A 24,014-nucleotide genomic window follows, 5' to 3' on the forward strand; every position below is an offset into this window, starting at 1 on the left:
GTTTTTGCGATCGCTTTGGACGCTTAAAACTCGGTTGTCAAAATTCTGGTAAAAATCGGATGTGTTGGAGACATTTTAAGATTGTATAAAAATATTTCACTCGACGCGTCACGGGTCGTCCCATGATGCAGTGCGCAGGATCAGACGCGTCGTTGAGTTACGTTAAGGTGTAATTGCGTGGAGAAATGGAGATTTTTGCTTCGGTCAACGTTACGATTTTTGATGGTTTGATACAGAATCATCTTAGAAACTTCTGGTTTGCGTCGCTACCTTCTCTAGAGACAGCTTTTATTAGACAAGGTCAGAGGTCAAGTTGACGATTTCGTAAGTACCAGTCTATGACTGCTTGTTTGTTTGTTTGTGTGTGTGTGTTTGTTTGTCGGCACGATAACTCCAGAACGGAAGAAGCAACCAATGTCAAATTACAGCACGTGATTCAGGAGGGTGATGGCTAGCGCTGATTAGATTTTGGTCAAAATCGGTCAAAGGTCAAGGTCACAGTGAGGTCAAACATCCAAAACATTCGATTTTTGATGGTTTGGTACAGATAACTCTAACAGAAGAAGATACCAATGTCAAATTACACCACGTGATTCAGGAGGGTGATGGCTAGCGCTGATTAGATTTTGGTCAGAATCGGTCAAAGGTCAAGGTCACAGTAAGGTCAAACATCAAAAAAAATTATAACTCGAGAACGGAAGAAGCTACCAACGTCGTGATTCACCACGTGATTCAGGAGGGTGACGGGTAGCGCTGATTAGATTTTGGTCAAAATCGGTCAAAGGTCAAGGTCACAGTGAGGTCAAACATTCGATTTTTGATGGTTTGGTACAGCTTCATCGTAGAAACTTCTCGTTTGCATCGCTACCTTCTCTACAGACAGCTTTTATTTGACAAGGTGAGAGGTCAAGTTTACGATTTCGTAAGTACCAGTCTGACTGCTTGTTTTTTTTTTGTTTTTTTTTCTTCTTCGGTATGACGGTGATGTTAACACTTTGATTTCTAGTGCAGTTATAATATTGTTGCGGATTTCGCGCCCGCCGGCGTGCTGACGGCCACGTAACTCGAATCGCGGCACGTCGCCCACCGGACGGACAATCCAGTCGTGACCCTCTCGGACTAACGCCGGGAACCAGTCACGGGTGGACCTTTCGGTCTCACCGCGATCGAGCCAATCAGCCCCCGCGTGGGATAGGGTTGCTCGCCAAATTCGACCTACCTAAGTACCCACGCGGAGGGTAGACCGGGCGATCGCACCTCGCCGCAGGTCGACTTCGGACACGGGCCACTTAAGCGACCCGTTCCGTACTATCAGAATAACCGAGCGGTGTTATCGTCGACCTCGACGATTCGATTAATTATCGGGCGTATTCAGCCCACTACCAACCCTTTACGTGAAGCAAGATGAGGATTCAAAGAAAGAAATGACGAAGCGAAGCGGGAAACAGTTCAACAATAAAGCACATTTATTCGCGGCACACGGGAAGCACACATTCAATTCCACCAAAAGCACACAAAAAAAAAGAAAACACAATTCCATTTACACAAAAAGCAAATATAAAAGCGAAAACAATGCAGAGCTAATACCGACTACCGAGCACACGGCAACACTTATACAATTCTACTTCACAGACGGCGCCGACAACACATACCCAAAACCAAGGAAAGAATACCCTCAAGGATGAGGCGGGCCTGAGGCCGAGACCGGGTCGCGCCTACCCGTCTGGTGATGAGACGCAGAGCGGCGATGGCGCCTCACTCCGCGGGCCTCGCGGACAGTGTCTGGCAGGGGGTGGGAAAAGGGGCCCCCTTGGTCGCACTATCTCAGCGCGGGGGGAAACAGGAGGGGGTTGCTGATGCTCGGGGTATAGAGGATCTTTATTATCCCTGGTGTGCGTCTCCACCTCGGCCAGGACGCGCTGCCGGCCTCCCTCGGGCGTGCAGCTCCCGGCACCGACGCGAGCACCCCCTCGTCTGCCTTCGCCGCTGCCGCCTCTCCGCCTCTGGACTCTCCACCCTGGACTCTTCTCTGGGCTCTCCTCGTTCGACTCTCTTCAGCTTCTCCAGCTACTGCAGGCTTCGGGCTCCAGACTTCCACACCCTCTGACTCTTTCTCGTTCTCTTGACTGACGAACACCGTCCTTTTATCCCCCCGTAGCTTCGCCTTTGACCCCCTCCCTTTGACCTTTCACCTCGCTCCCCATTGGCCCGAGAAAAAGTGGGCGTGAAGGCTTTTTGATCCACAAATTTGCATATATCGATCGTTCTGGAGGCGGGGCCAAATCGCCCCTCGCTCACCGATTGGACGGCAAAAAGTGGGCGTGTGTCGTTTTTGATCCGTTTTTGAAGCACAAAATCCGTGATTTTGTACACGCTGTTCAACGTGCGCCCTGCACGAGTCCAACACCGGTACCCACAGCGGGGCAAGAACGGTGGCGATGCTACGGTTGCGAGGTGTGACGTGAAGGTCGTGGCGGTTGTGGTGAAGCGGTGTTGTGGTTGGTGGTTGATGTTGTGGTTGTGGTGGTAATCATGGCGGTTGGTCCAAAATAAAGATAGTAAAAGAAAAACGGCTATCCTGAAGAGTCGCAGCACGTATAAATGACATGTATTCCCACTAGACAACGGGTTTGGGCCTAACTACACATGCACTTACCGAGATACCTCACCTAAGGGACCTGAATGGTGGTTTGCGAATTTGGTAACCACAACACTACCCCCTCCCCTTTTTACAGACTCGTCCCGAGTCGTCAAATTTTCGTGTGCCATCATGTGTAGTTTTCCCCTAGTACATTTTACCTACGGATCCCTGAGTGCGACATTCATGGTATTCGTGTCCCCAAAATAAATAACCTGAGGGCTGCGTAACTATCTAAACAAACTCACTCACACGGACGACTTAAATAAAATTGCCGGAGCTAGGACAGACATGCCGGGGGTGCACTCATATTTGCAGTACATCTTAACCTTAACTTACAAATTTTACACTAAACCATGGCCCAGGATCACTGAACTCTGCAAAAGAAAAGCAGTTAGCAGGGAGCCAGGCTGCCCACATGCAGTCTCTGGCTCAAACAATGCAGGTGACAGGGAACGTGGCTGGCTGCTCACACGCAGTCCAAGGCCTTCCCTTTTGAACTGAACGCAGTGAACCACAACGGTGCTTGGGCTGCACAACGCAGTCTCCGTGCCAGCTCAAGTGGCACACGCAATGAGCACAACGAATGGATGCATGAACGGTTTGAACTGAATGCAGTGAACCACAACGGTGCATGGGCTGCACAAACGCAGTCTCCGTGCCAGCTCAAGTGGCACACGCAATGAGCACAACGAATGGATGCATGGACACAAACACGGTGCACGGGCTGCCACTGCAGGCCCGTGTTGTAGCTGCCAACAGGGCAGTTCTTGCAGCTTGCAAACTGTTGCCTTCAGATCCTGGCGCACATGGAAATGAACAGGGGGGGGGGGCAAAGCAAAAATTGAACGGGGCTGGTGAACGTGGGCAGTGGGCATGGCATGGCAAAGGCAGCAGGCAAACACAGCCCGCAGAAGAAGGCCGCTGCAGGCAAACACAGCCGGCAGATGAACTGGCCGGCACAGGCCTCGAAGAAAAACAGCCAGCAGATGAACTGGCCGGCACAGGCCTTGCAGCACATAGCTGCCGATGAAGTTGGCCGGCCTCCGCCTTGAAGCAAAACACGGCCAGCCGATGAAGTTGGCCAGCCTTTGCCGTTCAGTGGAGGTTGGTGGAGGGAGTGCGGTGGTGCTGGCCACCTGGAAGGCGGGCTCGGACCTACCTACCTGTCTCCCTCCCAACCTATCGCCTTTGCCTGTCACTGTACATACCCACTCCCTTAATTTGTCAAACCCCAATTTAGCCCCAACTTAATTTTTTTTTTTTTCTTCCCCACTATAAATCGTCCCCTAACCCCCTTTATCGTCTTTGTTCGGCTAACCTATCCTGTCACCTAGCCTACTCCCAACCCCTACGTTCCCTTCCCGGAGGGGAATAAGGGAGAGCTAACGTCCTGTGTCGAGGCCCAACGAAGCCTCAGAATGGCCTCCTCAGAGTTCGGCGATCTATAACCAAAGTGGGTCCAGCGGCCCACAACGACAGCGAGGGGATGGATGGTGCGGAGGGGTACATCTCCTAATCTACCCTAACCATTAACTGTTAAACTACCCCGGGGCTTTCAACAAGCGCCTCTCGCTTAAACTATTGGTTCTAACAACCCAGATTCCCGTCGCCTGTGTTGGTGTCCTCACAATTTCGGGCCTCGCCCCCAATTTTCTCTCCGTGCCCTCACACGGTCTCCTGGCTGGGACACGTGGCTCCCTTTGGCAGGCACGACCCTCTGCCGAATCTCCCGCTATGGCACCCCCGGGCACTACACTGCCTCCGAGCCTACCAGCTCCCTAACACCGGGGAGTGCCCCCCATGGCACCTCCCCTGAAACGCACACGTGGCAGGCCGGCCTCCCGGGCCCCTTTCCGAGGGTCACCCGTGCCCACAACACTGCCCACGCGGCTAATGGCGCCCCGGGCCCCCGCACCAAGCAGGCGCACCCGTGCCCACTACTCTATCCCGGCCCCCCATGGGCCCATGGCCTACCGCGGCCGACTAGCCTGGTGCCCGGGGTACCCACTCAGCGATACTCACCTTTCGCAGCCACGCTCCCAAGCCCGTCAACAGGGCTCCTGCACCCCTCCAAAAGGGTTCTCGAGCCTACTTTCCCACCAACAACAAAACGACCTCCATTTTTCAATTTCACTAACCCAGCTAACTCACTCTACACTGACCCCGGGGTCCCTTGGGCGGGAGTCACTCCTCCCCCCAATCACTCATCGCACCATGCATTCCCCATTCACTCCATACACACAGACCCGCTGGCCTCACTCACTCACCAAGTACTCACCTCACAACTCACCAACAACTCTTCAACACACACACCGCTGAACTCTGCCATCCTCCTAACTACCTCCCCTAACTAACTCGTGCTCCCACGTCGTCCCTTATATTACAGCACGTTCCTTTTAACACTACGTAGCTAAGCTACGTCCCCGCTACACATTCACAAGTCTGTCACTGTCCTCGAATGTCCCAAAAATCAATTTCCCAACCTAAATCTGGCTACAATCCCTCTAACTAATCCATTCCACGGACTCCATGAGGACTTACCCCTGCCCCATGAAGTCGGTCTAGCTAAGCTAACCCTTCCCCCTAACTAGTTTCCATCCTGTGCCCAGGTAAGGGGGTCTTTCACCCCTTGCCCAGGAATCCTTTGCACCCGAAAGTGAGGCTTGTTCTTTTTTTTTTCTTTTTTTTTTCTACATGCGCAGCGCCAGCGCGGCAACTCAGAGCTCGCGCACTTTGCACCTGCCCGTGACGTCATGCAGCTGCACGTGTTCCTCGTCCCTCCTTGGACGGGACCATCCGGCAGAGATACCCCTCCTGCCGGATTCCAACCACACGTGCAGCCATGACGTCACCGTGCGCAAAAAAAAACACAAGCCCCACGTCTCGAGGGGTTCCCCACGCGAACACATGTGCTTTGCCCGTTGGAGCTGAACACACACGATCGCGTGGAGAACCCGTCCGGTCCAAATCCGTAGTCCTGCCTAAACTTTGTCCGTCCGCGGGATCGGCAAATCCACCGCGTGCGTTTCCGGACCGGGACTTCACTCTCGCAAGCGAGCACGTGGTGGTCTCGTGCGTTGCACAGCACGAACCGCGTGCTCACTGCTGGGTGAACCCGGCACGGTCCCCGAAGCAACTACAGCCGCTACTCGGCTTTCTCTCCTCTGTCGCCGTCGTCGTCGCCATTCAACACACGCACACCTGCGTGTTACGACGCACACAGTCCACTCCATCACATTCACACCGGGAGACGCGGCTGCGTGCTCCCGCATGCCAACCGACATCTCCCTCACATACCGCTCTCTCACACACACGGTCTCCCTTGCACACAGCGACCTTGCACACGGCCGTTCACTCACGCGTGCCTCACTACTCTCACACCGTTCCTCATCCACACACGCGGGGGAACTCACCCGCGGTGCCTCATCCACACACCGTGCCTCACTCATACACGCGGGGGCACTTAACCGCGGTGCCTCATCCACACACCGTGTGCTGGGAAGCACGTACTCCGGCACCATCGCCACCACACCACTCACACGTGGTGCCTCACTCATACTGGCCGTTTCACTCACACACACGGCCTCACTCACACACGGTGCCCCACCCACACACGCGGGGGCACTAACCCGCGGTGCCTCACTCACACTCCGTGCCTCATCCACACACGGCGTGCTGGGAAGCACGCACTCTGGCACCATCGCCACCACACCACTCACACACGGGGTCGCTTCCACACACGGTGCCGCACTCACACCTTGCACCACACACACAGGGACAACCACACTGGGGATTCGTGTCCCCACAAGGGTCTCCGGGGCCTCTATACCCCCCAAGCTCTCCGTGCACCCGTCCACAGCACCCGTCCCCTCAACCTCGCAAAGCACGACCGAACTCACCTGGTCGTGACTCGCCTCAAGGGGGCATACTCCCTCCCCTCGTTCCTGGAGGAGGTCATCCAGGTGCTCGCACTGGGTCTCTACCCAGTCCGCCAGCTCACCCCCATTATCCTCCACTACCTCCGTGTGTGTGTGTGCGTCACTTACCCCGTCTTCCTCGTGTAGTCTTTCCTCTATTGTTCCCTTCCCGGCTACCGTCACTGCCAACTCTTCACCCTTTACCTCTCTTGTCTCAACTATTATTTCCGTTGTCGTCACCTCGTGTCTCGTCTCACACGTTTTGGTCTCCCCATTTAATTTTTCCCTTTCGGTCATCGTCACGACCCTCGCCCAACACGTTCCACGAATTATTTTTTCACCCGCCTCCACCGCGGGCCTGTCAGCCGTTGTACCCCCTTCCAGCTCGTTTGCTCCCACACGTGAAGTCGCCATTCCCAGCTCCCTGGTCACGGCCTTCATGCCCGCCTGCAGGCATCGGCCCATGTTCTGCGTCTCACCCCGTAGTTCTTTCATTTCTTCCTTCATGTTTGCTTCCATTCCGTTTATTTGCTTGTTCATTTCGTTTTTCATTTCATTTGTATTTGTATCCATCTTTTCGTTCATGCCTTTCATTTCGTTTGTATTTGTATCCATCGTCGTTTTCACTTCATTCATTTGCTTGTTCATGTCTTTCATTTCGTTTTTATTTGTATCCATCTTTTCGTTTATTTGTTTGTTCATGTCTTTCATTTCGTTTTTTATTTCATTTATCATTGCCGCCAGCATGGCGCATAGCTGGGCCACGTCGGGTGCGCTTGAGTGAGCCGTTTCGGCAGGGGTTGGGGAAGGGTCTTGGTGGAGAGGGGGGGGGAGGTGTCATACACCGCGGCCGCTGCCGCACCCACCTCGGGCCCTGGGTTCAGTTGGGCGAGTCCGTGTTCCTGCACAATCAACATTTCCTGCTCGGGGATTCCATCCTGGACCATGGACTCTACATTATTACACATATACATTTCTAATACCCCCGGCTCCCGCTCGCCTTGAGACGCCATCTTGCTTCTCGTGAAGGGTTAATTTGCTCGCTCGTAATTTGGAGGGAATCGGGGGTCGCTTCTCTCACCCCTGGACCGATTCCCGTGAATTTAATTGGAGACAGGACAGCCCGTTTTCCTGTTCTCCGATTCCAGTGCCGCGAGGAGGGCGATGAATTTGAATTTGTATCCCACTCCTGACACCAGTGTTGCGGATTTCGCGCCCGCCGGCGTGCTGACGGCCACGTAACTCGAATCGCGGCACGTCGCCCACCGGACGGACAATCCAGTCGTGACCCTCTCGGACTAACGCCGGGAACCAGTCACGGGTGGACCTTTCGGTCTCACCGCGATCGAGCCAATCAGCCCCCGCGTGGGATAGGGTTGCTCGCCAAATTCGACCTACCTAAGTACCCACGCGGAGGGTAGACCGGGCGATCGCACCTCGCCGCAGGTCGACTTCGGACACGGGCCACTTAAGCGACCCGTTCCGTACTATCAGAATAACCGAGCGGTGTTATCGTCGACCTCGACGGTTCGATTAATTATCGGGCGTATTCAGCCCACTACCAACCCTTTACGTGAAGCAAGATGAGGATTCAAAGAAAGAAATGACGAAGCGAAGCGGGAAACAGTTCAACAATAAAGCACATTTATTCGCGGCACACGGGAAGCACACATTCAATTCCACCAAAAGCACACAAAAAAAAGAAAACACAATTCCATTTACACAAAAAGCAAATATAAAAGCGAAAACAATGCAGAGCTAATACCGACTACCGAGCACACGGCAACACTTATACAATTCTACTTCACAGACGGCGCCGACAACACATACCCAAAACCAAGGAAAGAATACCCTCAAGGATGAGGCGGGCCTGAGGCCGAGACCGGGTCGCGCCTACCCGTCTGGTGATGAGACGCGGAGCGGCGATGGCGCCTCACTCCGCGGGCCTCGCGGACAGTGTCTGGCAGGGGGTGGGAAAAGGGGCCCCCTTGGTCGCACTATCTCAGCGCGGGGGGAAACAGGAGGGGGTTGCTGATGCTCGGGGTATAGAGGATCTTTATTATCCCTGGTGTGCGTCTCCACCTCGGCCAGGACGCGCTGCCGGCCTCCCTCGGGCGTGCAGCTCCCGGTACCGACGCGAGCACCCCTCGTCTGCCTTCGCCGCTGCCGCCTCTCCGCCTCTGGACTCTCCACCCTGGACTCTTCTCTGGGCTCTCCTCGTTCGACTCTCTTCAGCTTCTCCAGCTACTGCAGGCTTCGGGCTCCAGACTTCCACACCCTCTGACTCTTTCTCGTTCTCTTGACTGACGAACACCGTCCTTTTATCCCCCCGTAGCTTCGCCTTTGACCCCCTCCCTTTGACCTTTCACCTCGCTCCCCATTGGCCCGAGAAAAAGTGGGCGTGAAGGCTTTTTGATCCACAAATTTGCATATATCGATCGTTCTGGAGGCGGGGCCAAATCGCCCCTCGCTCACCGATTGGACGGCAAAAAGTGGGCGTGTGTCGTTTTTGATCCGTTTTTGAAGCACAAAATCCGTGATTTTGTACACGCTGTTCAACGTGCGCCCTGCACGAGTCCAACACCGGTACCCACAGCGGGGCAAGAACGGTGGCGATGCTACGGTTGCGAGGTGTGACGTGAAGGTCGTGGCAGTTGTGGTGAAGCGGTGTTGTGGTTGGTGGTTGATGTTGTGGTTGTGGTGGTAATCATGGCGGTTGGTCCAAAATAAAGATAGTAAAAGAAAAACGGCTATCCTGAAGAGTCGCAGCACGTATAAATGACATGTATTCCCACTAGACAACGGGTTTGGGCCTAACTACACATGCACTTACCGAGATACCTCACCTAAGGGACCTGAATGGTGGTTTGCGAATTTGGTAACCACAACAATATAATATATTTAATAGGTGCCACTCAACGATTTACATCATAACTGCACTAGAAATCGAAGTGTCAACATCACCATCATACTGAAGAAAAAAAAAAAACAGGGAGTCTGGAACACTGACGCTAACCATTACATTGACGTGTTTCGACTTATGAGTAACTTACAAGTAACGTATATCGACTTGTGTCAACGATCGCGTAGCGTGCCTACAACTTATGCCAGCGTATGCGGAATGTGTGTCATATGTCAAGTACGTCGAAATTTTCAACATGCTGAAAATTTCTCGACGTACTCTGCGTATGACGACGTATGCCAGCGTGCTATTAACGTATACAAAACTTACCCATAACGTATTCGACGTGTGCCAGCTTGGTTCGGCAAATTTTTCATACGTTGGCATACGCTGGCTAAAACGTCAAGGTGTGACAGCGGCTTCACACTTCGATGTCTGGTGCGGTTATGATTTGAATTGTCGAGCCGCAGCCTATGAATGGCCTATGCCACATGATCTTCGGCGATACGCTGCTGCGCTATGCATAAGTTAGACTATCGTTGGGCATAGGTTGTGAACCCCGACAACACGCTCAGCATTCGTTGATACAAGTTATCTATATGTGATTAAAACGGTCTGTGTACATTACTAATACGTTATGCATACGTCCAACACGTTATTATACGCCCAAAACTTAAAAAAACATCAATAGTTCAGCGTACACCAGCGTTTTACATACATTTTGAGACCTTGCCATACGCTGGCTAACACGTCAAGGTGTGACAGGGACTTCACAATAGCCTGTATTATCCTTTTCAAATGCAACTCTAATGTACAGATCGCTCTTTGTTTAAAACAAAAACCAATGTACATTGTTAGCTTATCTGGAATTGGAATTCCATAGAAGGTACTGTCATCGTGCACCGTCTGTCCATCCGTCTCCTATTTCGACTTCGTAGGCCAAACCACTGGGCCGATCTGACTGAAATTTGGCAGCAACGTTCCTCTCCTGACTGGCAACGGGGATTGCAAATCTTGTTCCGGTCACGTGACTTTAAGTAGGTCAAAATGGCGGACTTAGTAAATTCCTTCAAAAATCTTCTTCTCCAGACCCAACAGTCAGATTGCTACCAAATTTTGGTGGCAACATTAGGCCAGGACCCAGATAAGCTGCCGGTCCAGTGGTCCTATTTTTGTTATGTTGTTTCATGTATTGTCATACTCATACATCTTTGTGGTGATGTCATGATAATAGGCTCAAAAGAAGAAACTATGGATCAAAACAAAGGATGCACCTATTCGGTGCGAGAATGACGTGTCATTGTTCATACACTAATATGCCTGTGTGTGGGCCTCGTGGCACCCACAGATCTGCGAGTATCTATCCGCACGTGTCGATCCGTGACTGGCTGGTGAGAGGAGCCGAGCAACTTCCATCATTGGAGGATGGATCATGTGACGTGGTGGTTTGCACGCTCGTCCTTTGCTCTGTGAAGAACGTTGATATGGTGATAAAGGAAATGCACAGGATTCTTCGTCCGGTATGTTCTTTGCAAATACAGTAATATATTGCAACATGACTTTAATACGATAAGGTATCAAACAAGTTTGAGTTTCAGGACATTTAGTTAATTTTTCTCTGAGTTATGCCCTTTTTAGAGTTAGAAAATATCATATTATATATGGGTCAATGTTCAGCTGCCCTGACTCCACCCTAATGCTTTCCATCCATTGGATGGACAGCCGGTTTGACTCCACCCTAATAAGATCACTCGCTACCATTGCATGAAGCAGTACAGATCAACAGGCCTTAGACCTGCGTGTTCGTCCATGGCCCAGTGCAATTGGAATGATTCCAGATAGATAACCATGACGTATTATATATGCACATAAGCCATACGCATGTTTTTTGCTTCATGTATGTACAATGGTTTATTACCTCCACCGCCGAAGGTGAAGGAAGTTATGTTTTCACCCCTTTCTGTCTGTCTGTCTTTCTGTTTGTCTGTTTGTGTACACGATATGTCAAAAAGTTGTGGACTGATCCGGATGAAATTTTGTGGATCCGGCTACTCTAAATTTTTAAGTGATTCTTCACCATTGAGAGATTGGGCGAAACCGATATGTAGCACGATATCTCAAAAGGTTGTGGATGGATTCGGATGAAACTTAGTGGACAGCGTGGGTGTGTGATAAAGACAAATTGATTCTGTTTTTATGAAGATCCGAATCTGGATGTGGATACGAGGTTTATTTAATTTTTATTGTGATTCTTCACCATTTGAGAGATCGGGCAAAAAACGATATAGTGCTGTATAACATGATATTTCAAAAATGTATTGGACCCGATATGTTCTCGTGGATCAGGCATTGTGGGGAGGAGGTACGTGCTCTACCGAGTGCCCTTTTAGTTTTTAATATGAAATAGCCAAAGCTGAGAAACTAATGAAGCATGGGGGGGGGGGGGAGGGGTTAGTTTCTTTTTCATTTTGGTTCTGGTATCTGTTTGAGTGTGCGTTAAAGCAAACTAATTTTTATGTCCGCTTTGTTATGCTCATTGTCTTTATTGGTTTCTCATCTGCAAAATATCTTTTTCAAAAGCTTTTGAAAATGTATGGACTATAAATGGTGTGTGTGTGTGTGTGTGTGTGTGTGTGTGTGTGTGTGTGTGTGTGTGTGTGTGTGTGTGTGTGTGTGTGTGTGTGTGTGTGTGTGTGTGTGTGTGTGTGTGTTAGTTATTGGTTATCTCCATATGTGGGTTTCAGAAGGAGTGTCAGGGTAAGAGGATACACACACCTTCAGAGGTTTCCTTCCCTTTGGTGTACGTATGTTGTGTGTGGTGCCGAACCGAGCGCATTCTCTAACGACTGCAATCCAAGCTTTGAGCTTCACGAGTCTGAATGATCGTACAGGTCAGCTACCACTTGAATGGATCTTTGTCAGTTGGTGTCTGTGACTTCTGAGTCCATTTTGTAAAGCACCGTGTCAAGCGTGACATGAACTGAAATGCAGTTTCACTTTCCTCAGGTTGATTTTGTCTGAACCTCCAGCGATATCTCTCCTCCATAAGTTCATACCTCTTCAACAAGGTCACTTTCAAGCGATCGTAGTTGTGAACATTCTCCGAGGGCATACTGGTGTCCACCTGGAGTGCTTTGTCTGTCAGAAGAGGACTGAGACGAGCGATCCAATCCTCTCTGTTCCAATGTTGACTCACAGTGAAGCACTCGAATCTCTCATGGTACGTGTCCAGCTCATCGTATTTCTCATCAAGTGTGGGGAGCTTCGGCTTGTTTGCCATTACTCATACCTCACCAGTGTCAGGTGTGGTGCAAGCACGTGCAGCTGCTTCGAGCTCTAACTGTATTCTTGCCAATTCAATCTTCATTTGCATTTCCTCCTTCATATGTTCAGCTTCCCGGGCACATTTACCATGCTCTGCCTCTTCTTTACCTTCCTCATGCTCTGCCTCCTCTTTCCATGCATGTTCCTCACAATCCGCCTCCTCTTTCCGTGCATGTTCCTCACGCTCTGCTTTGTCTTTGCATGTCTCACGCTGTGCCTCACTCTCCTTTTGTCTTTCCTCCTGTTCACGAGCCTTCTCTTCTTTTGCAGCCACTTGCTGTTCTTTAACAAACTCCATTAGTGTCTCTCCCTTCAAGCCCAAGCTGCTCGGCTCATTCAATCCACTTGTCAAACTCCATGGCAGATGGATGAGTGGTCAATTTGAACTCCGATCACAACCATAGCACCATGGCTTATGCGTAGTCTTCCTCGTCTGCTGTTTCTGTGACACCGAAAAGCCTTTTACCAATGATAGATCATGTCACGGTTGCCAAAAATGTCGGGGTAAAGTTTACGCACCTTGGTGTTTTCTTCCCTTTGGTGAACGTATGTTGTTCATGGTTCTGAACCCACCGCATTCTCCAACGACGGCAGTCCAAGCTTTGAGCTTCACGACTCTGAACGAATGTACCTGTGGGCTACCACTTGGATGGATCCTTGTCAGTTGGTGTCTGTGACTTCTGAATGGCGTTAGAGTGACCACATCAACAGCATAATGTTTTTGAAACTTGGATTTCAAATAAACAGATATGAAGTCAAATGAGGAAGTTCACCTTCACATACAATGTTCAACTCCGATTCCCGCATTGAGTTATTTCCACCGCCCAGTGTCCCAGTCCTGCCGGCACAACTCACGCGTGTTCACCTCGTCCTTCGGGGCGGTCGATCCTTCGATTACCGTTGTGGTGTCTTCTCATACGATGGCCCATCCAGGTTGATTTAAAGAGCTCAAAGGAATTCTTTCACGATGCACAATTTTAATGAGTTTTAAACAACCTAATTACGATCGGCTCTACGTGTTAACAACCACTGGCCATTAACACCTTGTTCACTCAGATATAATAGAGCACAGGGACTATGGAAACACACAGCTCATCACATATCCCGTCCTCTCACTCTCACTCTCTCTCTCTCTCTCATAGGTTTATGCGAGAAGCAGTCAATAAGTAACGTTAAAATATCGATATAAATTCGAGAATGTAATGTGTGTAGTTGTAGACAACATATGTTATATCTATGAATGAGAGTCATGTCTTGCCTGTTTCAGATCTGGCAACATTGAGCGTATGGCGTCAGTAGAATGAGGGTGGAAATCCCAGTGAAATCCATTGCAGAATGAAGATGCAATATTGTGATGCATGTTTATCGCTGCAGCAGGTGTACAACTGGGACAGGAAGTTTAAAAGTGGAATGTCCAGTATGGCAGATGCTGCTCACTCAGGCCGGCCTCACACAACTGACACACCAGAAATTGTTGCAGGAGTTGAGCACGTGCTAATGGAAAACCGTCACATTACGCTGGATGACGTGGTCTCCGAATTGAACATTAACCATGGTTCAGCACACCATATCATTCACAACATGCTGGGGTTCTGCAAAGTGTCTGCAAGGAGGATGCCGAGAGAACTCACACCCGAACTGAAAGAACTCCACTTTTAAACTTCCTGTCCCAGTCGTACACCTGCTGCAGTGACAAACATACATCACCATTTTGCATTTTCATTCTGCAATGGATTTCACTGGGATTCACACCCTCACTTCCCAGAAACGGATGACAGAACATTGCTCCACCCTGGTGCATGTGTCTAAGTGAGCCGCCATCTTGAAACTGCTTTGCTGATGTCATACGCTCAATGTTGCCAGATCGAAAACAGGCAAAACATGACTCTTACACACATATATATATATATATATATATATATATATATATATATATATATATATATATATATATATATATATATATATATATATATTACAGCTCTGAAAAAAATGAGACCACTCCAAAAAGAAATTAAATCGGCATCTCAACATGTCTGGCAGCCATTCCATTCCAGTGTCTGTTGAATTCCAACACAGGCACACCTCATTCTACTTAGTGAGGTACTGATTCGGTGATCACCTGAACCGAATCTTATTTAACAAGGAAAAGTATAAAAACCACTGCTGTGGTCATCACTATCCTCTTGCAATAGGACCAGCTGGATGGCAAAAACAGTGCTAGTAGTACCTCAAAAGTAATTAGAATCAAAAAAATAACTATTGACCATGCCAAAAGAGTTGAAAAGAAAAGTTTTGAGTGAGGAAAAGAAGGGTTCAATTCTGGCTTTACTGGCAGAGGGATACAGTGAGCGTCACGTTGCTTCCATCCTTAAAATTTCAAAGATGGCAGTTCATAAGAACAAGCCCAAGCAGCAGACATTGGGGACAACAAATCTACAGACGGGCAGAGGGCGAAAACGGCTTTCCACTGACCGGGATGACCGCCAACTCATTTGAATGTCACTCAACAACCATAGGATGACATCAAGTGACCTACAAAAAGAATGGCAAACGGCAGCTGGGCTGAAGTGCACGGCGAGGACAGTTCGAAACAGGCTCCTGAGGCAGGGCTGAAGTCATGCAAACCTAGAAAAAAGCCCTTCATCAATGAGAAGCAAAGAAGAGCCAGGCTGAGGTTTGCAAAAGACCATAAGGATTGGACCATAGAGGACTGGAGTACGGTCATCTTCTCTGATGAGTCCAATTTTCAGCTTTGCCCAACACCTGGTCGTCTAATGGTTAGACGGAGACCTGGAGAGGCCTACAAGCCACAGTGTCTCACACCCACTGTGAAATTTGGTGGAGGATCGGTGATGATCTGGGGGTGCTTCAGCAAGGCTGGAATCGGGCAGATTTGTCTTTGTGAAGGACTCATGAATCAAGCCATGTACAAGGTTGTCCTGGAAGAACACTTGCTTCCTTCTGCTCTGACAATGTCCCCCAACTCTGAGGATTGGTTTTTCCAGCAGGACAATGCTCCATGCCACACAGCCAGGTCAATCAAGGTGTGGATGGAGGACCATCAGATCAAGACCCTGTCATGGCCAGCCCAATCTCCAGACCCGAACCCCATTGAAAACCTCTGGAATGTGATCAAGAGGAAGATGGATTGTCACAAGCCATCAAACAAAGCCGAGCTGCTTGAATTTTTTGCGCCAGGAGTGGCATAAAGTCACCCAACAGCAATGTGAAAGACTGGTGGAGAGCATGCCAAGACGCATGAAAGCTGTGATTGAAAATCAGGGTTATTCCACAAAATATTGATCTCTGAACTCTTCCTCAGTTAAAACATTAGTATCGTGTTGTTTAAAAATGGATATGAACTTGTTTTGTTTGTATTATTTGAGGTCTGAAAACACTGAATCTTTGTTGTTATTTTGACCAGTTGTCATTTTCTGCAAATAAATGCTCTAAATGACAATATTTTTATTCAGAATTTGGGAGAAATGTTCTCAGTAGTTTATAGAATAAAACAAAAATGTTCATTTTACTCAAACACATACCTATAAATAGTAAAACCAGAAAAACTGATAATTTTGGAGTGGTCTCTTAATTTTTTCCAGAGCTGTGTGTATATATATATTTTGTTGTAGTTTCCCGCCCGTCGGCGTGCGAACAACCGCGTATAACCAATAGCGGTCGCTTCGCCCACCGAATGGACAATCCAGTCGTGACTTTCTGGAACAACGCCAGAAACCAGTCGCGGGTGGGTTTTTAATCCCACCACGTCCCAGTCCGTATTCGACCCGCACGAAATTGGGTGAATCGCCGAATATCGATATACCTAAGTACCCGCGCGGGTAACCTACCGAGGGACCGTACCTCGGCGAAGGCCTGCTTGGACACAAACTGCTTAAGCGGTCCGTTCCGTTCTGGGATAACCGAGCAGGTATTATCACCAGACCTCGCCAGACCCGATTCTATTTATCGGCTATTTAAAAACCAACTATATTCCGAGTGCAAGATGGGGCAGTTCAATGAGGGAATGGACGCAGCGAACAGGTTTACATTCACACAAGGACATTTATTATAATAAAGCACGTATGCAATTATACAAGCAACAAAAGCACGACAAAAGAACTACAACCGTCTACTTATTATGTACAGTCACTTGCACTTAATAGCAGTTCCTACTTATTACACGGGCCCACGGACACACGTACGCACACACACACACACACACCCAAAAAATGGTGGCAGAGGCCTTTAATAACGAGCTCCAGCTCGGAGGACAGGTGAGCTGAAACTCAGAACCTATCTCGAACCTCTCCACCTCATGTGGTCTTCAAGTTGTTCGGACCCGGGCTCCAGCGAGAGCGAGCTGGATCCAATCGCCGAGCCGTGATCCTTCCCGAGCTCCCGCAAATCCTCCTGCGCTTCTCAACTCGTGCTGGTGAGACGAAGCGCCGAACCTTCCCGTCGATGCGTCGCTTCCCCGAGGATCCACCTCCACGAAGGGGTCGATGAGTCGCACCAAGCCGGGAACCAAAATGGAGAACAATGAGCTCCACGAACCAAGAAGAAGAAGCCACCACTCGCAGCTCGAGCCGAGCGACCGGCTTAACTTCCTTCCAAACAGGGCAGCTTGAAGCAAAAAGCTCTCCCGAGCCAAGCAAAAGCCAAAGCTCACGGAACCGTCAAAGCAAAGAGCCTCCAAAAAGCCTCCTCCCGAGCCAGGCCTCAGCCGAAGCTCACTGAGCCAGCTGAAGCAAAAAGCTTCCGAAGGCCTCAACCCTAATGCAAGCCAAGCAGGACTCGATGGTCTGCTGAACGACTCCCCTCAACTCCCTTCTCCAACTCTGCCCTTCCAACTCTGCCCTTCCAACTCTGCCCCTGAACAAAAGAAAAGATCTCCTCTTATCCATCTCCTGCCCCCCCCCTACGCCCGGCGTGACTCATGCCCTCGTGCTCCATCCCCCTGCTCAGCCACAGGTGGGAGGGAGTTGTTGACATCATGAGTCATAGGACAGCAGGGTTCTTCCTCTTCGCAGAAGAGGGGGAGGGATGTCTCCATTGTTCGTTCCCTAACTATTAAATCGATCCGCAGCGCATCCAATCTATTTCTGAACATTTAAACAATGGAAGGTGAGTTATCTTGCGAACAAGCACTTATCGACACAGCTGACTTAAGGAACCTGTATGTTGTGTGCAATCAAATTCCCAAATTCATAACAATATATACCATGTCGTCTACAACTACACACATTACATTCTCAAATTTAACTCACCAATTTAAGGTTACTTATTGACTGCCTCTCGTATAATATCACAGAATAATCCCGTGCCTTTCAGCAAATGCAATTCTCGTCTATCCTCGAAGTTTCATCTGAGAACGTTCCAGCACTTTCACGAATCTCACCAAGCAGTTTCAGTGCAATACTGCTATCTACAGTAAGAATTAGCTCATTGCATGAAGCACTTTATCTTACAATTTACCGATTCGTCACTGAGCCCCAGATTGCTTCCAACTGCAGTTATTTTGTAGCAATATTCCCAGGGATGGTTTTCCCCAGGGATATTGGGATTCTCAGCAATTGTGACTGACATCTGGTAAATGCTTGACCAACACGTGTACAATAGTTGTAAAGGTATACTGAACTGCCTGATCGGGTGACCTTTGAACGCAACTAAAGTTGGGGACCCTCTGTTTAAAAGTGGTTCTGGAAATAGTCAAAACGTCGATGATGATCCAGATTGTCATTAAATCCATCATTCAGTGACTAGGTAAGTTGATTGATTTGAATGTTGTATACATAGGTATAGTTGTAAGTGTGGTGTGAGCGTGCATGGTTGATGTGATGTACATATCAGTTTTTGTCTTAATCTATGAATAAGGACTGGACTGGCAAGAACTCGCTTTGTATTCTCTCTGGAAGCTTCTTCAAGAGGATGAGAATAGGGTTGCAGCAGTCATTCGTTCTAATGATGCTTCCACACAATATTGACCTCTTGAGATATTTATTGTGACATCATTGGATGGCATTATTCATGGATCTTGAGCCTTACATCACAGGATGTGTTGCCAAGCAACCGCATCCGAAAGTCGTCCCCTTGTTTTTGTGTGTTTTGTTGGTGTAAAACAGTGCCATTACAGACATCCTCAATTTGCGATTTGAAAGAAAATCAACCAACCCTCTGAATTTCTCAGGTCATTTGTCAAAGATCTGTACTTTATCGATATTTGGTTTTATTTTTTGACAAATGTAACGGTTTCTGAATAATTTTCTCCCTTGTCGCTGTGATCCAGGAAAATGCAACTTGTGCTTAATGTCTTTTTCTTTTTCTTTGCGTATACTTAGCAAATTTGTACATCGGATGACACAATGTATGCCTGGTGTTTGCTTAATGTTTAGGGTTGCAGGCTTGGGATCCAAGGCTCCTGAGTTCAAATCCAGCTTGGCTGTTGAATTAATACCAGGTGGGGTTGACTCAGTCTGTCATCCTTCTAAGGTTGGCAAAATGAGTACAAGCTTGCTGCGATGATTGAGCCATTCGAGTAACCTGCATCAGAGTGGTGACCGGTCTAGGATTATGCCCAATAGCCCAGGAGACTGCTTTAGCAGCACCAACGCTCTGTACAGAGTATGCTCCCAATGGATGGATGGATGGATGACACAAGAGCAAATTTTTTAAAAATAATCTGCTGTACTTACTTTATTTGGACAGTGACTCATCGGTTTAATTATGAAACGATCCCAAAGGTCTACTCTAGGAATGGTACAATAAAATTGTTGGTTCATTGCTGCCTAACTCCACAAAGATGTGGAGTTTGCTGCCAAACTTTAGTTGCCAGGCTTAACTATTGAAAAATAAGATGCTTCTGTTGCATATTTTCCCAATCTATAAGGCCATTGCCTAGTATTGAGGTATCTTTGCTACCTCCTCCCACATTGGTCGAGGGTACGTTCCAAATGCGTAGTTGTGTGAAAGGAGGTTGCCGTTTACTTTTTGCTTTGTCCATATCTTGTGTACGGTAAATGCAGACGGTCCTTTGTTTTAATATTTAACGTTGATTTTACTTTGAACTTAAAAGAAAAATAACCTTTCCACATTCCGTTTCACAGGGTGGCGTATTTTACATCCTTGAGCATGTTGCTGCTTCACCTGGCTCATGGCTGCTGTCTCTGCAGCGCCTCGTCGAACCTCTTTGGAGTCTTCTATTTTGCAGTTGTAATCTGACGAGGGATCCGTGGCAAAACATGCAGAATGTGGGGTTTACCAAAGTAGACATTGAACACTTCAGTGCCCCTATCAATTGGCTGATCATCAAGCCACACATTGTAGGTAGCGCTCAGAAGTAATAGCCCTTCGGGGATCGTCATGGGATCTTACCTATATCTTGCAGGTGATTTCCTGATCAAATTGATTCATTGATTCCATTTCAAGGTGCCATCATTGTTTTAAGTGATTATACGTTGGTCACGGTGAAATGCGAGGAAAAATTTTTCACATTAATTTGTTGCTGTAACACAGATTTGCGCAATAACTTGTATAACCCATGCTTTGTGTCCCAAATACAAGTACTTAGTGGAAATGTGACTCCAGATTATTATTCCCACAGGTTATCCATTCAATACGTTTCATGTTGGAATGTACACTCGGTGTACAAAACATGAGGAACACCTTCCTAACATTGAGTTGCACCCCCCTTTTGCACTCAGACGGCTTCAGTTTGTTGGGGCATGGACTCTACAAGGTTTTGAAAGCGTTCCACAGGGATGTTCGTCCATCTTGACTCCAATGCTTCCCACAGTTGTGTCAAGTTGGTTGGTAGGGGATCTCTACTCCAATTAGCTTGTTCCATCTCATCCCACAGATGCTCAATTGGATTGAGATCTGGTGACTGGGCAGGCCACTGCAGTTAGCTGAATTCACTGTCACGTTTGTGGAACCACTCCTGGACAATCTGAACCTTATGGCATGGGGCATGATCCTGCTGAAAAAATCAATTCACAGATGGATACACTGCTGCCATGAAGGGATGCACCTGATTGGCCATGATGTTCCGATATCCTGTGGCATTCAAACGTTGCTCCACTTTTATCAAGGGGCCCAATGTGTGCCATGAAAACACACCCCACACCATCACACCACCACCACTAGCCTGCAACGTTGACACACGGCATAATGGATGTATGGACTCATGTGATTTCTTCAAACCCTCGTCCTCCCATAAGCGTGAAACAGCAGGAACCGGGATTCATCAGACCAGGCAATGTTTTTTTCCAATCCTTCAGTGTCCAGTGTTTTCATTCCTTAGCCCACTGTAACCGTAGGTTCTTGTTTTGCTGAAAAAAGTGGAACTCTACGGTCATTGGCTACCATACCCCATTCGTGTCATGGTACGACAAGTTGTGCATCATTCTATGGGTCTTTCAACCCCAACATTGTACTGGACAGGCACTTGACTAACTGCAGCCCGTCTGTTGTTCTACACAATTTGTGTCAGCATCCTTTGGCCTCTTTCATCAATGAGCCGTTTTCGACCACTGGCCTGTCCTTGGCTGGATGTCCTTTGGGTGGTGGACCATTCTTGATATACATGGGAAACTGTTGAGCATGAAAAACCCAGCAGCATTGCAGTTCTTGACACACTCAAACCAGTGCGCCTGTCACCTCCTACCATACCCCGTTCAAAATCACTTCAATCTTTTGTGTTGCCCATTCATCCTCTGAATGGCACACTTACACAGTCCATGTCTCAATCGTCTCAGGGCTTAAAAATCCTTCTTTAACCCATCTTCTCCCCTTCATCTACACTGATTGAAGTGGATTTAACAGGTGCAATCAACGAGGGATCATAGCTTTCACCTGGATTCACCTGATTGGTCTATTTCATGGAAAGACAGGTGTTCTAATGTTTTTTGTACACTGAGTGTATAAGTACAACCCAAATAGTGTAACATGTCAAGTATTCATGGTACAATGAATTTGCACCCATGCTGCACCTCCTATGTTTTGATTACCAACAATCGATCAATGCGAGGATTGTGAAGCCATGACTGTATCCTTATTGTATCCATGACTGTAGCCATATTGAAAATGATGACTGTATCCTTATGAGTTAATTGTTTGCATTTAGTTCCTTCATTTTGTCTTTATCATCTTGTCTTTAACCTTCTCACTCTTCCAGATGAATGCAACATACCATAAGTTGTTCTTTTCGTGATATATGTATATATGTATATATATGAAGACCACAAGGAGAAAACCAAAGATGTCACTTTTTATAAATTTCAGGGTTATTGCACCTGCCAATAGTTGGCAACATAAGGTTTCCTCTCACAATATTACTTTAACAAATAACCAGGGGTGTCACATAATTTATATGGTATAAAGTTTAGACGTGCAATGAAAAAACAAGTGTTTTCAAAACTGAACAAGTCGAAACCCAGAGTTGTCAGTACTTTACTCCTGGTTATCTCCCTTTCATTCATGTTAACTGTTCCACCATAATATTCAGAGTTGAGAAACTAAAAAAATGAAAGGTTGTAAAACTTTCACAGCATAAACTCTGAGCACGACAATGGCCTATTTGGTTATAGCATGGGCTCCGTAGTTGGTGCATATCGTGGTTCAAGCCTGGTCAAACCTTTATTGTGACTTTTATGGGACCCACGCCGTGGCTTAATGGTTAGCGCGTCTGAGTACCCATCCTCGTTCGATGTACCCACTGCCCAATCAAACTGCTTAGGTATATGAGGGAGTCACATGAGGTGACTTTGGCTATCGCGGGGGTGGTTTATCCTTGGTTTCCTCCCGGTTTTCCATCATATTAAGTAGTACGGAGTAAGAAATGGAGAATCCGTCGTCATATAAGCAAAATACCCTTGAGTATGGCATTGAACACCAATCAAACAAAAAAACAATGACCGTTTAATGTTGAAAAATATAATCTGTGATCACCAAAGTCATGTAATGTATGCTAATAACCAACAAGCATGAATTTGTTACACATCCTGGGTTAAAATTGCATGGCAATTATTAAACAAGGGAATAACCAGTGATGTCAGTTTGCAACATTGATTCGTTCTTTGCTCTTAAATTAAATAACACAGAAGCTTGTCAAATGCTACATGCTTAATTTGATCGGCCAATGATCACTCTTCCTTTTACTGGAAAAGAAATCTATGACAGTTATTAAACAGTCCACCAAAGTCTTGAAACTTTGTTTTTCAGTTTCTTCAAAATTGACTTATCCTGACATCTCTGGTTTTCCCCTTGTGGTCTTCATATATATATATATATATATATATATATATATATATATATATATATATATATATATATATATATATATATATATATATACACACATATACATATGTAATAGACCAGATTCTGCGCAATGATTTGAGCATTCGCTCTGAGTCTGGGTGTCATTGTTTCAAACACCTGCCAAATCATTTCGAAGATTAAAAAAATGGTATATGCTGCTTCCTTGCTTGATGCTCAGCAATTAAAAAGAAAGAGCATGGACAAACAATGTTGGGAAGACAATGGCAAACCACGCAGTATAACCCTTGCCAAGAAACTGCTTCGGCAGTACCAACGCTTTATAAAAAGTATGTTATATTACATCAAATTTAAAAAACAATTTTAAATACATATTTTATATACTGTCTGACCCCACTATTTGCAGATTCACTATTTGTGGTTTATAAAATGCGATCTGCTTCCACATTCATGGGCCTGTGCTTCGCGTATCCGTGAGTTTTTTTTTTCACATTTTCGTGGGCGTTTTTACTTTGTTGGTGGGTGTGTGTATTCATGGTTTTTCACAAGCTTTTTGATTTTTCCCTCACAAATCGTGAACCGCTGGGAACCTACCTATCCTTTTTCTATTTAAACAATGCCCCGCTTTTCGTGGACCCCGTGTACTCAGTTTATAAAATGTGATCTGCTTCGCATATTCGCGGCCCTGTACTTTGCATATTCGTGGTTTATAAAATGTGACCTTCAACATTCACGACTCTGTGCTTCACGTATTCGCGGGTTTTGTTTCATATTTCCGTGGGCGTTTTTTCTTTGTTGGTGGGTGTATTCACGGTTTTTCACAGGCTTTTTGATTTTTCCCTCATGAATCACGAACCGTTGGGAACCTATCCACCCTTTTTCCAATTGAAACAGTCCCGCTATGAGCAGAATTTTCAAGGAACTATCCCCCACAGATAGTGGGTTCTGACTG

At 47.4% G+C, this 24,014-nt stretch overlaps 1 protein-coding gene across 1 annotated transcript in view; it reads left to right on the forward strand.

Moving 5' to 3' along the window:
• TMT1A (thiol methyltransferase 1A) overlaps positions 1-23,791 on the forward strand; it is a 64,083-nt gene extending 40,292 nt beyond the window's left edge. Inside the window, exons 4-5 of the mRNA XM_085883072.1 lie at positions 10,809-10,980; positions 19,891-23,791. Coding sequence (XP_085739198.1) covers positions 10,809-10,980; positions 19,891-20,127 — 409 coding nt within the window. The 3' untranslated portion in view covers positions 20,128-23,791. The remainder of the gene's footprint in view (positions 1-10,808; positions 10,981-19,890) is intronic.
• The last annotated feature ends 223 nt before the right edge of the window (positions 23,792-24,014 follow it).

This window comes from Eptatretus burgeri, chromosome 5 (genome assembly GCF_056783735.1).
Source record: "Eptatretus burgeri isolate ZD-2024b chromosome 5, Ebu_testis_v1, whole genome shotgun sequence".
Taxonomy (NCBI): Eukaryota; Metazoa; Chordata; class Myxini; order Myxiniformes; family Myxinidae; genus Eptatretus; species Eptatretus burgeri.